The 13,482-nt window shown below is 39.2% G+C and overlaps 1 protein-coding gene and 1 long non-coding RNA gene across 2 annotated transcripts; one reads left to right on the top strand and one right to left on the bottom strand.

Moving 5' to 3' along the window:
- The first annotated feature begins 2,448 nt into the window (after positions 1-2,448).
- arhgef38 (Rho guanine nucleotide exchange factor (GEF) 38) lies at positions 2,449-13,378 on the top strand. The gene is made up of 14 exons (XM_026302412.2): positions 2,449-2,805; positions 6,225-6,409; positions 6,645-6,762; positions 6,839-6,986; positions 7,088-7,105; positions 7,244-7,443; positions 7,606-7,739; positions 7,951-8,055; positions 8,158-8,277; positions 9,150-9,524; positions 9,613-9,750; positions 10,207-10,408; positions 11,599-11,882; positions 12,783-13,378. The coding sequence occupies exons 1-14, from the start codon at positions 2,589-2,591 to the stop codon at positions 12,963-12,965; spliced, it is 2,427 nt and encodes an 808-aa protein (XP_026158197.1). The 5' UTR covers positions 2,449-2,588; the 3' UTR covers positions 12,966-13,378.
- Positions 12,680-13,291, bottom strand: LOC117152679 (uncharacterized). Its single transcript, XR_004463132.1, has 2 exons — positions 13,150-13,291; positions 12,680-12,872 (listed from the first exon to the last, which is right to left on the bottom strand). It is a non-coding gene; the product is annotated as an uncharacterized LOC117152679 (long non-coding RNA).
- Positions 13,379-13,482: the final 104 nt, after the last annotated feature.

Raw genomic sequence — 13,482 nt, 5'->3', positions numbered from 1 at the left:
ATCCAACTCCCAGATAGACTTGCTTAAGTTTATTATTATATTAATATTAGCATGAATCCTCATAAATCTGCAAAGTGTAGCCTACATTCAATTTTAGAACATCTGGCCAGACAATTAGCAGTATCGACCTAGCTAGATAAATGTACAGAGTAGTCACCAAAACATAGACAGCCTGTTTTATAGGTTTATGTTTAATGCATATAGTGTCACCACACCTCTGCAGTATACAAAAGTGCTCACCAGGTACTCTCATGTTGCACTTTCATTTTGCTCATAAAATCATTGCAAGTGGAAGTTAATTTTTCATATTAACTTGACGATTCTTCTACTGCATGCTTGTGATTCTAGTGCTGCCACCTAGCTCATCTTCTGCCATTTCTAAATCATCCTTAGGTAGCACAGGTGTACTGTAATATCCTTCTGAGACCCAGCCTATTCATTTATGTCCTATAGAGTGGACATTTGTTTTTGGTCTATATCTTTTGACTCATATGGGATACACTACTAAGTCCTGGTGTGTTCAATAGAGGACATCCTGGTCTTCCCAATGATATCTCATGTGTTTGGGTGGGATATGGGGAACTACTTTTTCATACTGAGACAAAATAGAGACTGCAGAGGACATAAATAAATAGCTGGGTCTCAGTAGGATATAACCTGCATGAAAAACTTTGACTGACTTTACAATTATTGACTTTTTTCTCTTAAAATTGTGTGGATATTTCTGACACAACTATAAACAAGAAAAAGTTTTTTTAAATAACTGCATTGAATGTAGTACTGCTAATAAATGAGATCAGATTATTCTATAGGCTATTAGGATACTACTAAAACAAAGAGGATGAGATATACTGTGACATTTTGTGTCCAGTTATGCTAATGCACATTAAGGCTTGGATGATATCAAGACCTCCAAGAAAGGTGTCTGTTACTTTTGCTTTAATGTTCCCCTGATTTTGTTATTCCCACTTGAAGTCAGTGGGTTTGATGGTGGTAATCACCACAATACATCATAAGATCAAAGTCCATATGCATTGTGCCATAGACAAACACCCACTCCAGGCACCTTGATCTGCCTTTTATACTGCTGTATAAGTTTGTCTTTGTTCAAACAAATGATTGGCAGCCATAAAACGCTGAGTTATTAAAACCTTAAACTACATGTTTGCCTTTGATTCTGTTGCAAAAAGCTTTGATTTTTCTGTAACAAAATCTGTCAGACCAAATTACTTTGTGCTTTAGGAGTTTTTTGACCAATTTCATTGAATTGTTTAGATTTTATGCCATAAACCTGCAACAGTAGTGCTGTGCTGTTGTAGCAAGAAGTAAGATTATTGAAGGGCCACTCATGAAATTTCAAGTATTTAATCACTTCTAACTTCTGTACTTCTCTCTGTGAACAGGTAAGAAAAACACACCCTGAGTGATGTGATCTTATATAAGCTCCTTCAGAGAAAAACAATTAATAGTGACATGCTGAAAGCACACAAGAGATAACATCATTTACTCACTTGCAAGTTTATAAAGAGAATTGTTCAGTATATTGTTTAACAAGTGCACTTCATAACATGATTGCTAACACTGAAGTCTGGTATACCTGAAGGTGATTTAATTTGTGTAACAGAGGCAATACATTAATCTTGAATCGTTTTATATTGAAGTTTTTCCCAAATACACACATAAATGATGATGTGCTAATGACCCACTGACATACAACTGTGAGCTACGCATGTCCCTCTAGTCTAATACAAGTGTGCAGTGAGCACACTGCATGGTGATCTGAAAACACAATGGGAGCCTTCATGTGATTCATTGGGGAAGAAATACACACATCCATTGTTCTGATGAGTACTCACAGTATCTGGTTGCTATGACCAGAATTCATAGTGGCACCTGTCTAACCTGATTTATGAGTGCTAATTTATAACTTACTACTATAGCCAAAAGCACTATTTTTATAAGGAAACAAAAACTTGTGTATAACAATATAAAGATTATCCAAAATGTACAAATAAAATGTGATTTTTACTCACTGACAATGTCCATTCTGTTTGTCAACATACACTCATATGTTCATACACTCCAGAATCCATTATTAGCTCAGCCACTTAAAGCTTGCAGTGTTGCAGGATTTGCAGGGTATGCTGTAGACATGATTTTTATTTGGAAATTCATTTATTCACTATTTTGTGAATAGAACACACTCCATAGCACTCTAGTCATTCATGTAAATGCTTCCTTGTCAACATTTGACACATTTAAATGTCACATTCTTATTATTTTGAGGACATTTGGTTTTAGTAAGAGAGCAACGGGATGTCCTGATCTCTCCTCGTATAGATATAATGCTCTAAAGTAAAGAAGCATTGCACAGCAGTAAGAGGTGTGGCCACATAGCTCTCATTACAGGTAGACACAAGGAGGAGCTACATTACCTGTGCAGAGCAGGCAGTCAGTGCACAGTGTATAGTGCACCTGTTGCACTTCCCAGGCTCTCTCTGTTTCTCTCTCCCTCTTCCTGTCCCTCTCTCTTCCCCTTCTTTTCTCCTTGACCAGTCTAGAAGCACAGGAGAGCTGACGGCCTCACCATGGATCCCAAGGAGGCCAGTGGGAGTGAGAAAGATAAGGAGAAAGAGAAGGAGAAAGTAATAAAGAGGAGGAACCGGCCCGTGTTCCTGCGTTACCTGGAAAGGAGGAAGACGGACACTATTGTGGCTGATGACATGGCCAAAGGTGACATCAACCTCGGGACACTGGTGAGGAGGAGTCAGTCTGACAAGACGGAGTACAGCGCTAAACTTAAAGGTACAGCCATTAATGACCTCCCCAGGAATTAAAACTATGGCAACACTTTAGCACATGACTGAAACTCTGAAAGTCTGTCAACTCTTTACTACCTTGTTCATAGCACATTGACTAAGAGAACTTTTAGTGGAATATGTCCACTACAAATGGACTGTCAGAGCTCATATATAGATCTATATACATAATACTTGAAGGCAAAAGAATCAACACACTCACAAAAACACACACACACATCAGGTATGCACTGCTTTATGGCTCTGGATACTGGGCACCTGTTGTGTTACTATGTGTTGAGCAGGAGATACTCCCAGAGGGACGAAGCCACATATGCAAACTGTTCTCCAAACTCATGCACAGAGGAGTGGCTTTAGAAGTGTTCCAGAGCAGCTCGTAAACAAGACCTAGACACCAGTGTCACACAGTGAAGGACTTATTAAATATGTATCTATTTATTCTTATTTTTCATTTCCACGTTTCAAAGATATTACAGACACTTGACAATACAGTGTCTTGTTTCAAATTGTTTTGACCTTTAATCAAACATTTTGGCTCTGTTCGACCTGAATAGTAAACAGCAGTTTCAAAGGGAACATGAATTGGGAAGTCAAATCATTAATGAAGCTGTATGTTGCCTCATGATTTGCTGACACAATTGTTTCACCATAATACATGTCCACGTTACAGCAAAACTGGCTTCACCTGTCCTTTGAGTGCAGTCAGTGACTGGGAATGCTGCACTTCAGGCAAAATGACTGACATCACTGTGTCAGCAGGGGGTTACTATTAAAGATTAGCCAAAGTATGCAGGCTTTCCTGTGCCACTTGTTCCCCTGTTTCCATTCAAAAGAATAATACTCATCACAAATTGACCAATGGCACCTTGTTTAAAATGGCAAAGTAAAAACTACTTCTCACCAGGTGTTGTACTGATTAAACAGTTTTCACAAACACACCCACACACAAAGTGTGGAAAAAGTTCTGTTCAAATTGCTTCGAACGTGATCAATGGATAAATACAAAGATTAGCTGCTAATATATAGATCAGCACGTGGTATATTACTGCCCTTTCATGTGAGTTGTGTGCTGGTAAATCATTGTCAGAACTATTACATTTAGTTACTGTAAATAATTAGACATATTGATGTCACGTTGCCATGGATCTGTGGCTCAACCAACCTGTCTGACAAGCAGATGAGAACTGACTGTCTAGCATCAGCTCACATGCTTCCCCTTTCAGTGAAGTCATCACTCAAGTCAAGTCAATGTCAATATTTGCAATGGTAATACCACTGTAAATATGTAATACTGCTTGTCACGTGTGAGGCTAAAGTCAAACAGGGATGGGTGATTGGTTTACTGAAAACACAGCTGCGTTTTTTTGGGTTTTTTTTGAATGACCTTGCCAGCCATGATGTAGGTTGGTCGAGAAAACAGAAAGACAGAGAGTGTCAGCTAAACAGAGCGACTGCTGATAACGCATGTGTGTGTGTGTGTGTGTGTGTGTGTGTGTGTGTGTGTGTGCGTGTGTGTGCGTGTTCGTGCGTGCATGTTTGAGTGAGTCAGGTTTAGGTTAGTGCTAGGGTAAGGCATTTAGTTGTGGTGATTAAGGTTACGCTACCGGTCTAGAAAATACATTGTCAATGAGTGCTCTCACAAAGATAGAAGTACAATAGACTTTTTGACATTAAATATTTTGTGCCATTTTTAAAATTTGATATAAAACATAAAACATACCTAAATATGAATGTAAAACTTTTATTTTAGTGGAAACATTTTTTTGTGAATTTAGTGATATTTCATAGATTACTTTGATTTTATTCGAATTAAGCATACTTTATCCAAAATATATTTAGTATATCAGTATTCTCATGCCATCGTGCACATTGCTGTGTAGCAAAGTCTATCGTATCATTGTTCTTGGTGGTGATACATGATACACCATGCCTTGTATTCTCCTCTTTGGGCTGTCTGTTGGATCCCTTTCAGTGGTCTGAGCAGTGAAAAGACCTGTATCCACTTTCATGGGAACCCCTGTGTCAGAAACCATACCTCATCAAACATAATGCAGGCAAAAAGACAAGTCAGCACAGTTTGCAATCTGCTGCTGAGGTTTTAACATTTTATTTCTGCAACATTGTAAATATATTAGTGCAGAAAGATGCTGCCAAGGCCAATGCAGGGAAAAAATTTTGTAAAAAATGTGTCAAGTGACATATTTTATATATAAAAAAAAGTCCTATCTATTTTTAAGGAAATCTGTTTATTTATCTTAATGATACCTTGTCAAGCTACATGAAAAGAATGTACTCATGGTCAGTGAGCCATTAAGATTCTTCACCTGATCTCTTAGTAAGGAGACTTTTCACAAAGATGGAGGTTTTCAGATATTCTGAGATCTCTTTGCACATTGTAAATCATTGTAGATACTTGTACATGCATAGTTTTCATAGCATTTCCATCAGTAAAATTGTGTCTCTCGTGTTCAGGCTAGAATTGCTGATAATGTTAATCCACAGTCAAAAGTAGAAATATATTTTAAATGGATTTACTCCAGTGCTTCATTAGACCCACGCAAAAATTCAATTCTGCAATTAAGAAGATCTCATAACTGGACTAATCATAACCCAATGTCATAAATATGTATTGTATTCTTTTAGTGCTTTAGTCCTGTTATTTTGTACACTAAGCTGAATATCTTGATAAACTTCCTGTATGCATGAATGTGAATCAGTACAAGTCAGTGTGTGTCCTTGCTTATATAGGTATGAGTTTACACACACCTACACACACATGCACACATGCACACAGACGAGCAAAACTGCATTCCTAGCAGGAAAAGATGGAATGTCTGAGCAGGCCATAGCATTACAGCCGCACGATTATTTCCGTAATCTGACACAGACCATGCAGCCCTTGGTGTCTCTCCCTTCAGTTCTCTCTGGTTATCATTCTCTCCCCCCAGAGGAGGAAGTGGTGCATGGTGTCGATCAGCAAGGAAGCATCCCTCTTCCCTGAGTAGACATTCCTGCCTGCCATGCAAAGCACAGAGCAGCCACAGAGTGATTAGGTAGCAAAGCCATAAAAAAGGAGAAGTGAGCCTGACTGGCATGTTAAGTGAGGCCTTTTGGCATTTGAGTCAAAATAATTAGATCTCCGCAAACTACTGATGGCTGCTTAGGCATTGAGCAGATGTGTTAGAAGAGATGTATGATTCTCAGCATGCACAGCCTTCAGGACCTGGGTGTTTACCAGCAAATGTGCATTGCATGTGCCACAAAAATGAGTTCAGCTTTATGTGACCTTGTATAACTTCTGCTAAACTTATTCAACCTGCCAGGTGCAGTGATTGCTCTTCAAGAACACAACTGGCCACCTCAAAACTAATGAAAATTTTTATTATTATTTTTTTTTCCCCTCAGAGAAAATGACACCACATGACCTGTCCACAATCCACTCTCCTGTACTGGACCCAGAGGAGGTCCGCTTGAGAAAGATGAATCGCAGAGCAAAGGTCATTCAGGAGCTTGTTCAGACCGAGAAGGACTACCTCACGGACCTGGAGCTGTGCATCAGAGAGGTGGTCCAGCCTCTGCGAAACATGCAGGTATGTTTTTTAACTGCTTTTCTTAGACAAAGCTTAACTAGCGCTCTGCTGTGTGTCACTTACCTATTTAGTACAGTTTGACGAACTTTACAATATAAATCTAACCCTGACCTTAACCAAACTCTAACCTAATAATGAAGTATTAGTTAGGTCCTATTTCATCACTTTGCTTAGTCAAACTAAGTTACTAAAAACAAACTATTTTAAAACTCATAGTTCCCTTATATTCTGTTAGGTTGTTGATGTTGATCGGCTGTTCACCAACATGGAGACTGTGTGTGAGGTATCTGCAGCGCTCCTTCACAGACTGCATGAGGCCATGGCCGACCCTGATCCAGAAGGAATCGTCATAGGTAATATTAATTATTTCTAATATTAACTATCCTGGCTCATTTTAGACAAGATCTCATGTCCTATTTTTATTTGAAGGCGAAGTATTCATCCAGGCGAAGGCAGCTTTAGAAGATGTATATAAGATTTACTGTTATCATCATGATGATGCCAACATGTCACTCAAATCCTATGAGAAAGAAGAAGACATAAAGCAACATTTCACCACATGCGTATTAGCACTAAAGTAAGTCAAGTCATGGTCAAATATCAGTCATATCAGTTAAATTATACTGCTTGTAATTTTTAACCATGGTGACTGTTTTTCTTTTATCTTTATAATTGCAGGAAAATCTATGACCAAGAGTAAGTACAATGTCATAAAAAATAGCATTAAATATACTCTCTCTATATATATATATATCTTTATATACCACAGTCATCACAGTTTATGTTGATCATTGTTTAATACATAGCAACATCTTTTGTTCCTTTTTTGCACAGAGGGAAGCCTAACTTGTTGGACATGGGTTCACTAATCATCAAACCCGTTCAGCGGATCATGAAGTACCCATTGTTGCTTGGGGAGCTGTGGCAAGCCACACCTGAAGACCACCCTGACTATAGGCCACTACAGGAGGCATTCACCACCACCAAGATCATAAATGTTAACATCAATGAGTTCAAGAGACGCAAGGATATAGGTAAGATTTTTTTTTTATTATTGTCTTTTTTTAATTTACTGCATGAATTTGCTGTGAAGTTTGTTATTCATTTATCCAGTTAAATTTTAAGCCATTCTGATCAATCCCTTTCTTTACGCCTAAATTCTGTTAATTTTAGCTGATTTTCCAATCTATTCTCAGTTATGAAGTATAAGAGGTTGGAAGATGAAGGCACATTAAGGGGCAAACTACACAAGCTCAACATGCATTCTATCCGTAAGAAAGGTGACAGGTTTGCTGGCTATATCAAGATCCTCACTGGAGTTGAACCGCAGGTAAAATACTATGGCAAAAAACATTTTCAGAGTGCACGCCACATGATGGAGTAAAAATTGTGAAGATTGTGGACTTGTCAGTTGAAATGAAGTTTTCTGGCCTGTGTGCATATTGTATTATATTACTGCTTTTGTGCAGATGTTGGGATTTGCAAGTATAGTTGGCATTTAGCCAGTATTTAAGGTACATTTTTCAACTGTTCTTTTGCAGGTGAGAGACGAAGTTTTTGATAGAGAGGAGAAGCTGTTTAGGAGTTTGGAGAAGGCTGTGAGGCTGCTGGTCAAAAATGTGCAATGTTACCTGCAGCACACTCAAGTAGGTATATATTTATCAAATTATTTCCACCGTGCTATTAAATGCTATATACTAAGACTAATATTCTGTCATCTCTGTGTTTTGGTAATGTGTTTCTGGTAGGATATGGTGTCTGTAGCGGTCCAGAATGTGCAGGACTTGGAGAATATTGTCAAAGATCCAAACAAAAATGGCACAAATGGCTCCTTGCACAATAACGGAAATGACCCGTATAAGCACTTTGTAAGTATAGCTTTTTTGTACTTTACAACAAAAATGCTTTTATTCAGGCCATAACTTATTTTCTACTTATCTACCTTTCCCTCTTGCCTTTGCTCTGAATCTTATGTATTTGAGCCTGTCCTCGCTTTGCTGTCTTCTTCCTACATGACCTTCAATTCACCCCGCAACTGTGAGTCATCTGTTCATTTGCCCATAGCTGCCTGTCTTCAGTCCATTTTATTAATCCTCTTCTTCTGAGCCTCTAACATTTCTGGTAGGCCCTGTAGTTACCTTTCTGGCCTGCACTGTTGCCAGTTTTGATGTAACTGTACCTTTGAATAAAATTCTTTGTGTAGCAGCTTCTCACTATGGCAGCACAGTGCTGCCCCAAACAGTAATGACCTTTGAGACATAAGTGTAGCCACCAAAGGCATGTATACTTTAAGCAAAAAAATAACCTGCTTACTTTAAATGAAATTGGTTCATCTTTCTGCTACACTCAACACAAGGCAGCTGTAAGTGATAGACGCTTTCAGGAAGAAGAATATTTTCACCAATTATTCCTACTTTAGGAATGGTACTACACATTACATGCTTTTTGCTATAATAGGTGAAGTCTTTTATGTCTGCTAATCTTGTATTGTAGGCTGGACATCACTGTCTCCTTTTTGCCTGCACATTTACTCTGTTCTGAGAAAATGGAAGTGATTTAGACCTTGTTGTATACTATAATGCCAAACTGTAGTTTATTTATAAATTTTTAAAAATCATTTAAAAACACTGAAGTACATTAAAATACTGCACATAAAACAGAATACATACTAGAGACTACAGGAGACTAATAAGGTACCTTTCTATTTATCTTCTGCCACCACACTGACTTCTTCCTCCAGAAAGACAAGATGGAGCATTTAGTCCTGGCCCCACTACTTTCCCTGCAGGGCATGTTCACTGCCCCACAGAAGCTCATTCAGAAGCGTTATGACAAATTGCTGGATTACTGCAGCCACCTGGAGCGTTCTTCCTCTGTTTCGAATTCATCCTCGTCATCTACCACCTCTTCATCTCCTTCACTGGTGTCAGAAGACCCACCTGGTCCCGCAAGGAGGGACTATGAAGCTCTCAATGCCTTGCTAGTGGAGGAGTTGCAGAGGTTCAACATGGCTGCCTATACTATCCTGACCAACTGCGTGGTGTATCTGGTAACCCTACTCAGAGGGCTGATGGATCAAATATTATTTTGTGCTCCATCAATGCAGCAGTTACCAGTGAGTATCTTGATTGATATATTGATTATTATATCATATTTAGATTTTGGACTATTGTAACGTGAATATGAAATATTTGCTTTTCCAGGCTCCGTTGTCAAACATTGCTGAAGTGCAGAACAGCATCATGGATGAGCTGAATAATCTGACTTTTGTTAAGGACAACGCACAAAAGCTAATGGAGCGCAAAGTCAGCTTTGAGAGACAGCGAGACAAGAAATTAACTGTAAGAAAGTTTAAATAATCTAGAATTGATTATTCACAACTAGAGACTAAAATGTGCCGCTATGGAGTTATTCTTTAAAATGCTTATTGACTCCAGGTCCTACATATTCCTCTGAGTATCAAACCAATTCCCAGCCTTAAATGGACAGCTGTAGGTCTTATCAAAGGCAGACTCAGAACAGCTCTAGGCTGCTATTAACTGGACCGCTTGGCAACCCAAATCTCCATAGATATCAGTCCCATGAGGCTTGGAGATCTATACGTGTAAACATACAAATATGCATCTGAACATATGAGTGTGTGCAAGCTATTTGAAACTCCTGCCCCCAGTAGCTTATTACCTTTAACCCTACCTTGAATACTTGTGTATACTGATAACCAACAAAACATGTGCCCACACACCACACCCACTTCAAATATTTAAACAAACACTCCTTTGCACCGTGTTGTCCTTTAGATGCCAGAGGTGCAACATCAAACCGAGGAACAGCGTGCCTTGCTGCTGGCAGAATACCCCATGAACCGCCTGTATCAGCTAAAGAGGAAGTGTAATGGCTGCCAGGAGCAGGACCTCAGTCTACTGGAGGGGGAGCTGGTGGCCCTGCTAGAGGACACAGACCCATTAGGCAGCAGCAGCCGCTGGCTGGTTCACACTGGAGGCAAGTGTGCATATGACTGTGTGTATGCATAAGGACAAAGCCCTCGGGGCAGTGGTAACTCCTGGTGCATACTATTAGTAAGACATAGCCTACAAGGTAAATTAAGTTATCACAACATCATCTGCAGGTATGGCAGCACATGTCTCCTTCAATTTTAATATTTTTGTAAATACATGCATACATGCTGTGCATTAGATGACTCGGGTTCTGTAGGCACACCAAACTTTACTTTCTGACACTGACAGTTCAGCGCACAAGAATTAGTCCCGGGAGCCCCTCTGATGTCATGGTTGCTGGTACGTCTTTGCCTGCCTCTAGAGATGGTTGCCTCACAACCGTGCCAGATCCATATCTCTCACAGACGCGCCTGAGATCCCAACATCTTGCTTGGAACAAACTGCTGTGCGTTGTAAGCAGTGTTACTTAGAGTACAAAGCCCTTCTGAATACCTCTGGGTATTCAAAAACACAGACAGGGAGATGCTTCTTGCACGTCTCTCTGTACTCTGCAATAACAAGTTCTTTTTTATGAGCTCTAGAAAAAAGTGCATGTATGTTACTTGGTGTGAAGTACTTTCTTCACAGACTTGTCTGTTCCTCTGAGATTACAAGCATTCCCAGGAAGTAGTTGTTTATCCTTCGGCTGATATCAACACTGTGCTTGCTCATATCTACACACACTCCCGGTTGCTTATCAAAACCAAATTTATCTGGCCAAAGTGATGCCCATCCATTTTTTGGAAGCAGCTTTGTGATTAACAAAAAGAAAAGTCATGGAAATAGTCTGAGGTGCATTTCTGAGATTTATTATTCGATAATGTGAACGGAATTTTGCTTGTGGTGCTTAATAAAAAAAAAAAAAACTAGAAAAAATCTGAAACATCTTGCTGTTTTTGAAACAATATCCTGGTTTATTTTTTGTGCTAACTGGAAGTAAGTGTTATTGAAAAATGATTTACAGTGTTTACCCGATTATTTAGAGAGCACTCTTTCAGAAAAGACATGCTGTGTGGTTTTTTTCTGTTCTTTTTCCTGTTTTCCTGACACACATTATTATTATACTGAATACTTTATTTTTTTGCAAGTGGCGCATGCATGGCTTCACTATTTTGTAAATTGAGTGAACCAACCCTTTAAATGTGACCTAGAAGCCAGGTTCCCTGACAAACTGTCCCTGTGTGTCACTGTTAGGTACACAAGGCTACGTCTATTCCACCTTCCTAAAACAGTACAACCCTCTGAGGGACTCACAGCGAGCAGGACAGATGGTCAAAGAGCAGCAACAGCAGCAGCCTCCTGCCATAGTGGATGAGGACTTCGACGACCTCAGCCTGTTTGTGTCAGGCAGTGGCAGCAGCAGCCTGCGCAGCTTCAACCTCAACACCGCTGACAGCAGCTCAACCCTCTCTGGTCTACAGGGGGAGCTGGAGAGCCCTGAAGACCCAGAGGACACAGTGGACACAGAGTTTCAGCAGGTGTGTGTGTGTGTGTGTGTGTGTGTGTGTGTGTGTGTGTGTGTGGTGGCTTGTGTGTGGTTTTCTGTTCTGGCACCATATGGTTGTCATTTTAAGATATTGCTTTGCTTTAAAAAATATTGATTCAGATCAGTTGAACTTCCATCTTGAGAACAGTTAAAGTCAAAAAGATTAATGCTCTTTTTTTTTTGCTAAGGACTGTTCCTGTGTGTGTGTGTGTGTGTGTGTGTGTGTGTCTGTGTGTGGTTGTGTATGAACACTCCCATCCTTTCAATCTGAAATAAAGCAAATAGTATCAGAAACTCATGAACAAACAAGGGACACAATGAACCATACATTACAATAACCTCATAATTACAATTAAACAAAAGCTCAGCAGACCATGTAATTTTAACTAGGTTTTCAGGGCCATCAGAGTATCCTAAAAATAAGAGGGTCCACCTATAACACATAACTTACTATAGAGTAGCAATAAAACCAAAGTGTGTCTCTGTCTAGCTTGCATTAAAATTAAATGGACTGAGGAATGTGCTGTCCCTCAAGCCTCAATATCCTGGCACTTTGCTGTCTCTGTGGCCATGTTTTCACTTGCTATGACTACCCAATATGCCTCTGATCTTCTACACAACGTGAGACAATCACTGGTTTTAAAAGATAAAATGGCGATCAAAGTCAGTAATTGTAACTAGTAAAAAATAGGATGGTTTATAACATTCTGACTCTGGGGGGGAAAAAACCTTATAAACAGTGCCCTCTTCTGGATTGACAGGATAAAACACACCACTGACGATGTGAATTTGATGTCAGTTGAATTTAGCATTTGTAATTGTCAAACATCCTTAAGGGTTAAAACAATACGTTTTTCTGCTTCTCATTAAATCTGTTTTGTCTGTTCCACAGTTCTATGCCGTGTATGCATTTCAAGCCCGCTGTGAACAGGAGCTGACCTTACAGGAGTACCAGCATGTACGCATCCTCCAGTTTTGTGACCTGGGAGGGAATAAAGAGTGGTGGTTAGCAGAGGCTAATGGACAGAGGGGATATGTCCCAGCCAACTACCTTGGCAGAATGTCCTATGCCTAAATACAAAGCCTCTACCTATTGGGAACACCAGACCCATATCCAAACTGTGGCATTTCCCATTTTTGAAACATAATCAAAAAGTAACTGGGAAAGTAAAAGTAAATTACTGTCCTGACTGTAAAACATGTAACATTTCTGTTTGGGAATGTCACTAGGTAACACTAGATCTTATTATGTCTCATACCAAAAGTGTTGATACCGAATCTGCTTTGCCTTCAGATCATAACAAAAGAGCTCCCCAATGGGACTTGACCAATAATCTGTGAGGAAGAAAGATAATAGGAAAGAACAGGGCACTGTGCTGAGCACTTTTTGTACTTCAGTGTTGATGAGTTTGTACTAATAATGAAGTGAGTTATGGATAAATTTATATGTGAATTGATTTACAAATGAAGTAAATTTTATATGTGAATTGATTTACAAATGAAGTAAATTTTATATGTGAATTGATTTACAAATGAAGTAAATTTTATATGTGAATTGATTTACAAATGAAGTAAATTTTATATGTGAATTG

The sequence above is a fragment of the Mastacembelus armatus genome, chromosome 1 (assembly GCF_900324485.2).
Source record: "Mastacembelus armatus chromosome 1, fMasArm1.2, whole genome shotgun sequence".
Taxonomy (NCBI): Eukaryota; Metazoa; Chordata; class Actinopteri; order Synbranchiformes; family Mastacembelidae; genus Mastacembelus; species Mastacembelus armatus.
The sequence above is the reverse complement of the archived record's forward strand: the minus strand, read 5'-3'. Positions and strand labels throughout refer to the sequence as shown.

Excerpts from the sequence above, each read along its gene's own strand:
- arhgef38 (XM_026302412.2), top strand. The coding sequence starts at position 2,589 with ATGGATCCCAAGGAGGCCAGTGGGAGTGAGAAAGATAAGGAGAAAGAG. Across the intron at positions 8,056-8,157 it reads GTTACCTGCAGCACACTCAA|GATATGGTGTCTGTAGCGGT; the intron begins GTAGGTATATAT and ends TGTTTCTGGTAG. Across the intron at positions 9,751-10,206 it reads AGCGAGACAAGAAATTAACT|ATGCCAGAGGTGCAACATCA; the intron begins GTAAGAAAGTTT and ends GTTGTCCTTTAG.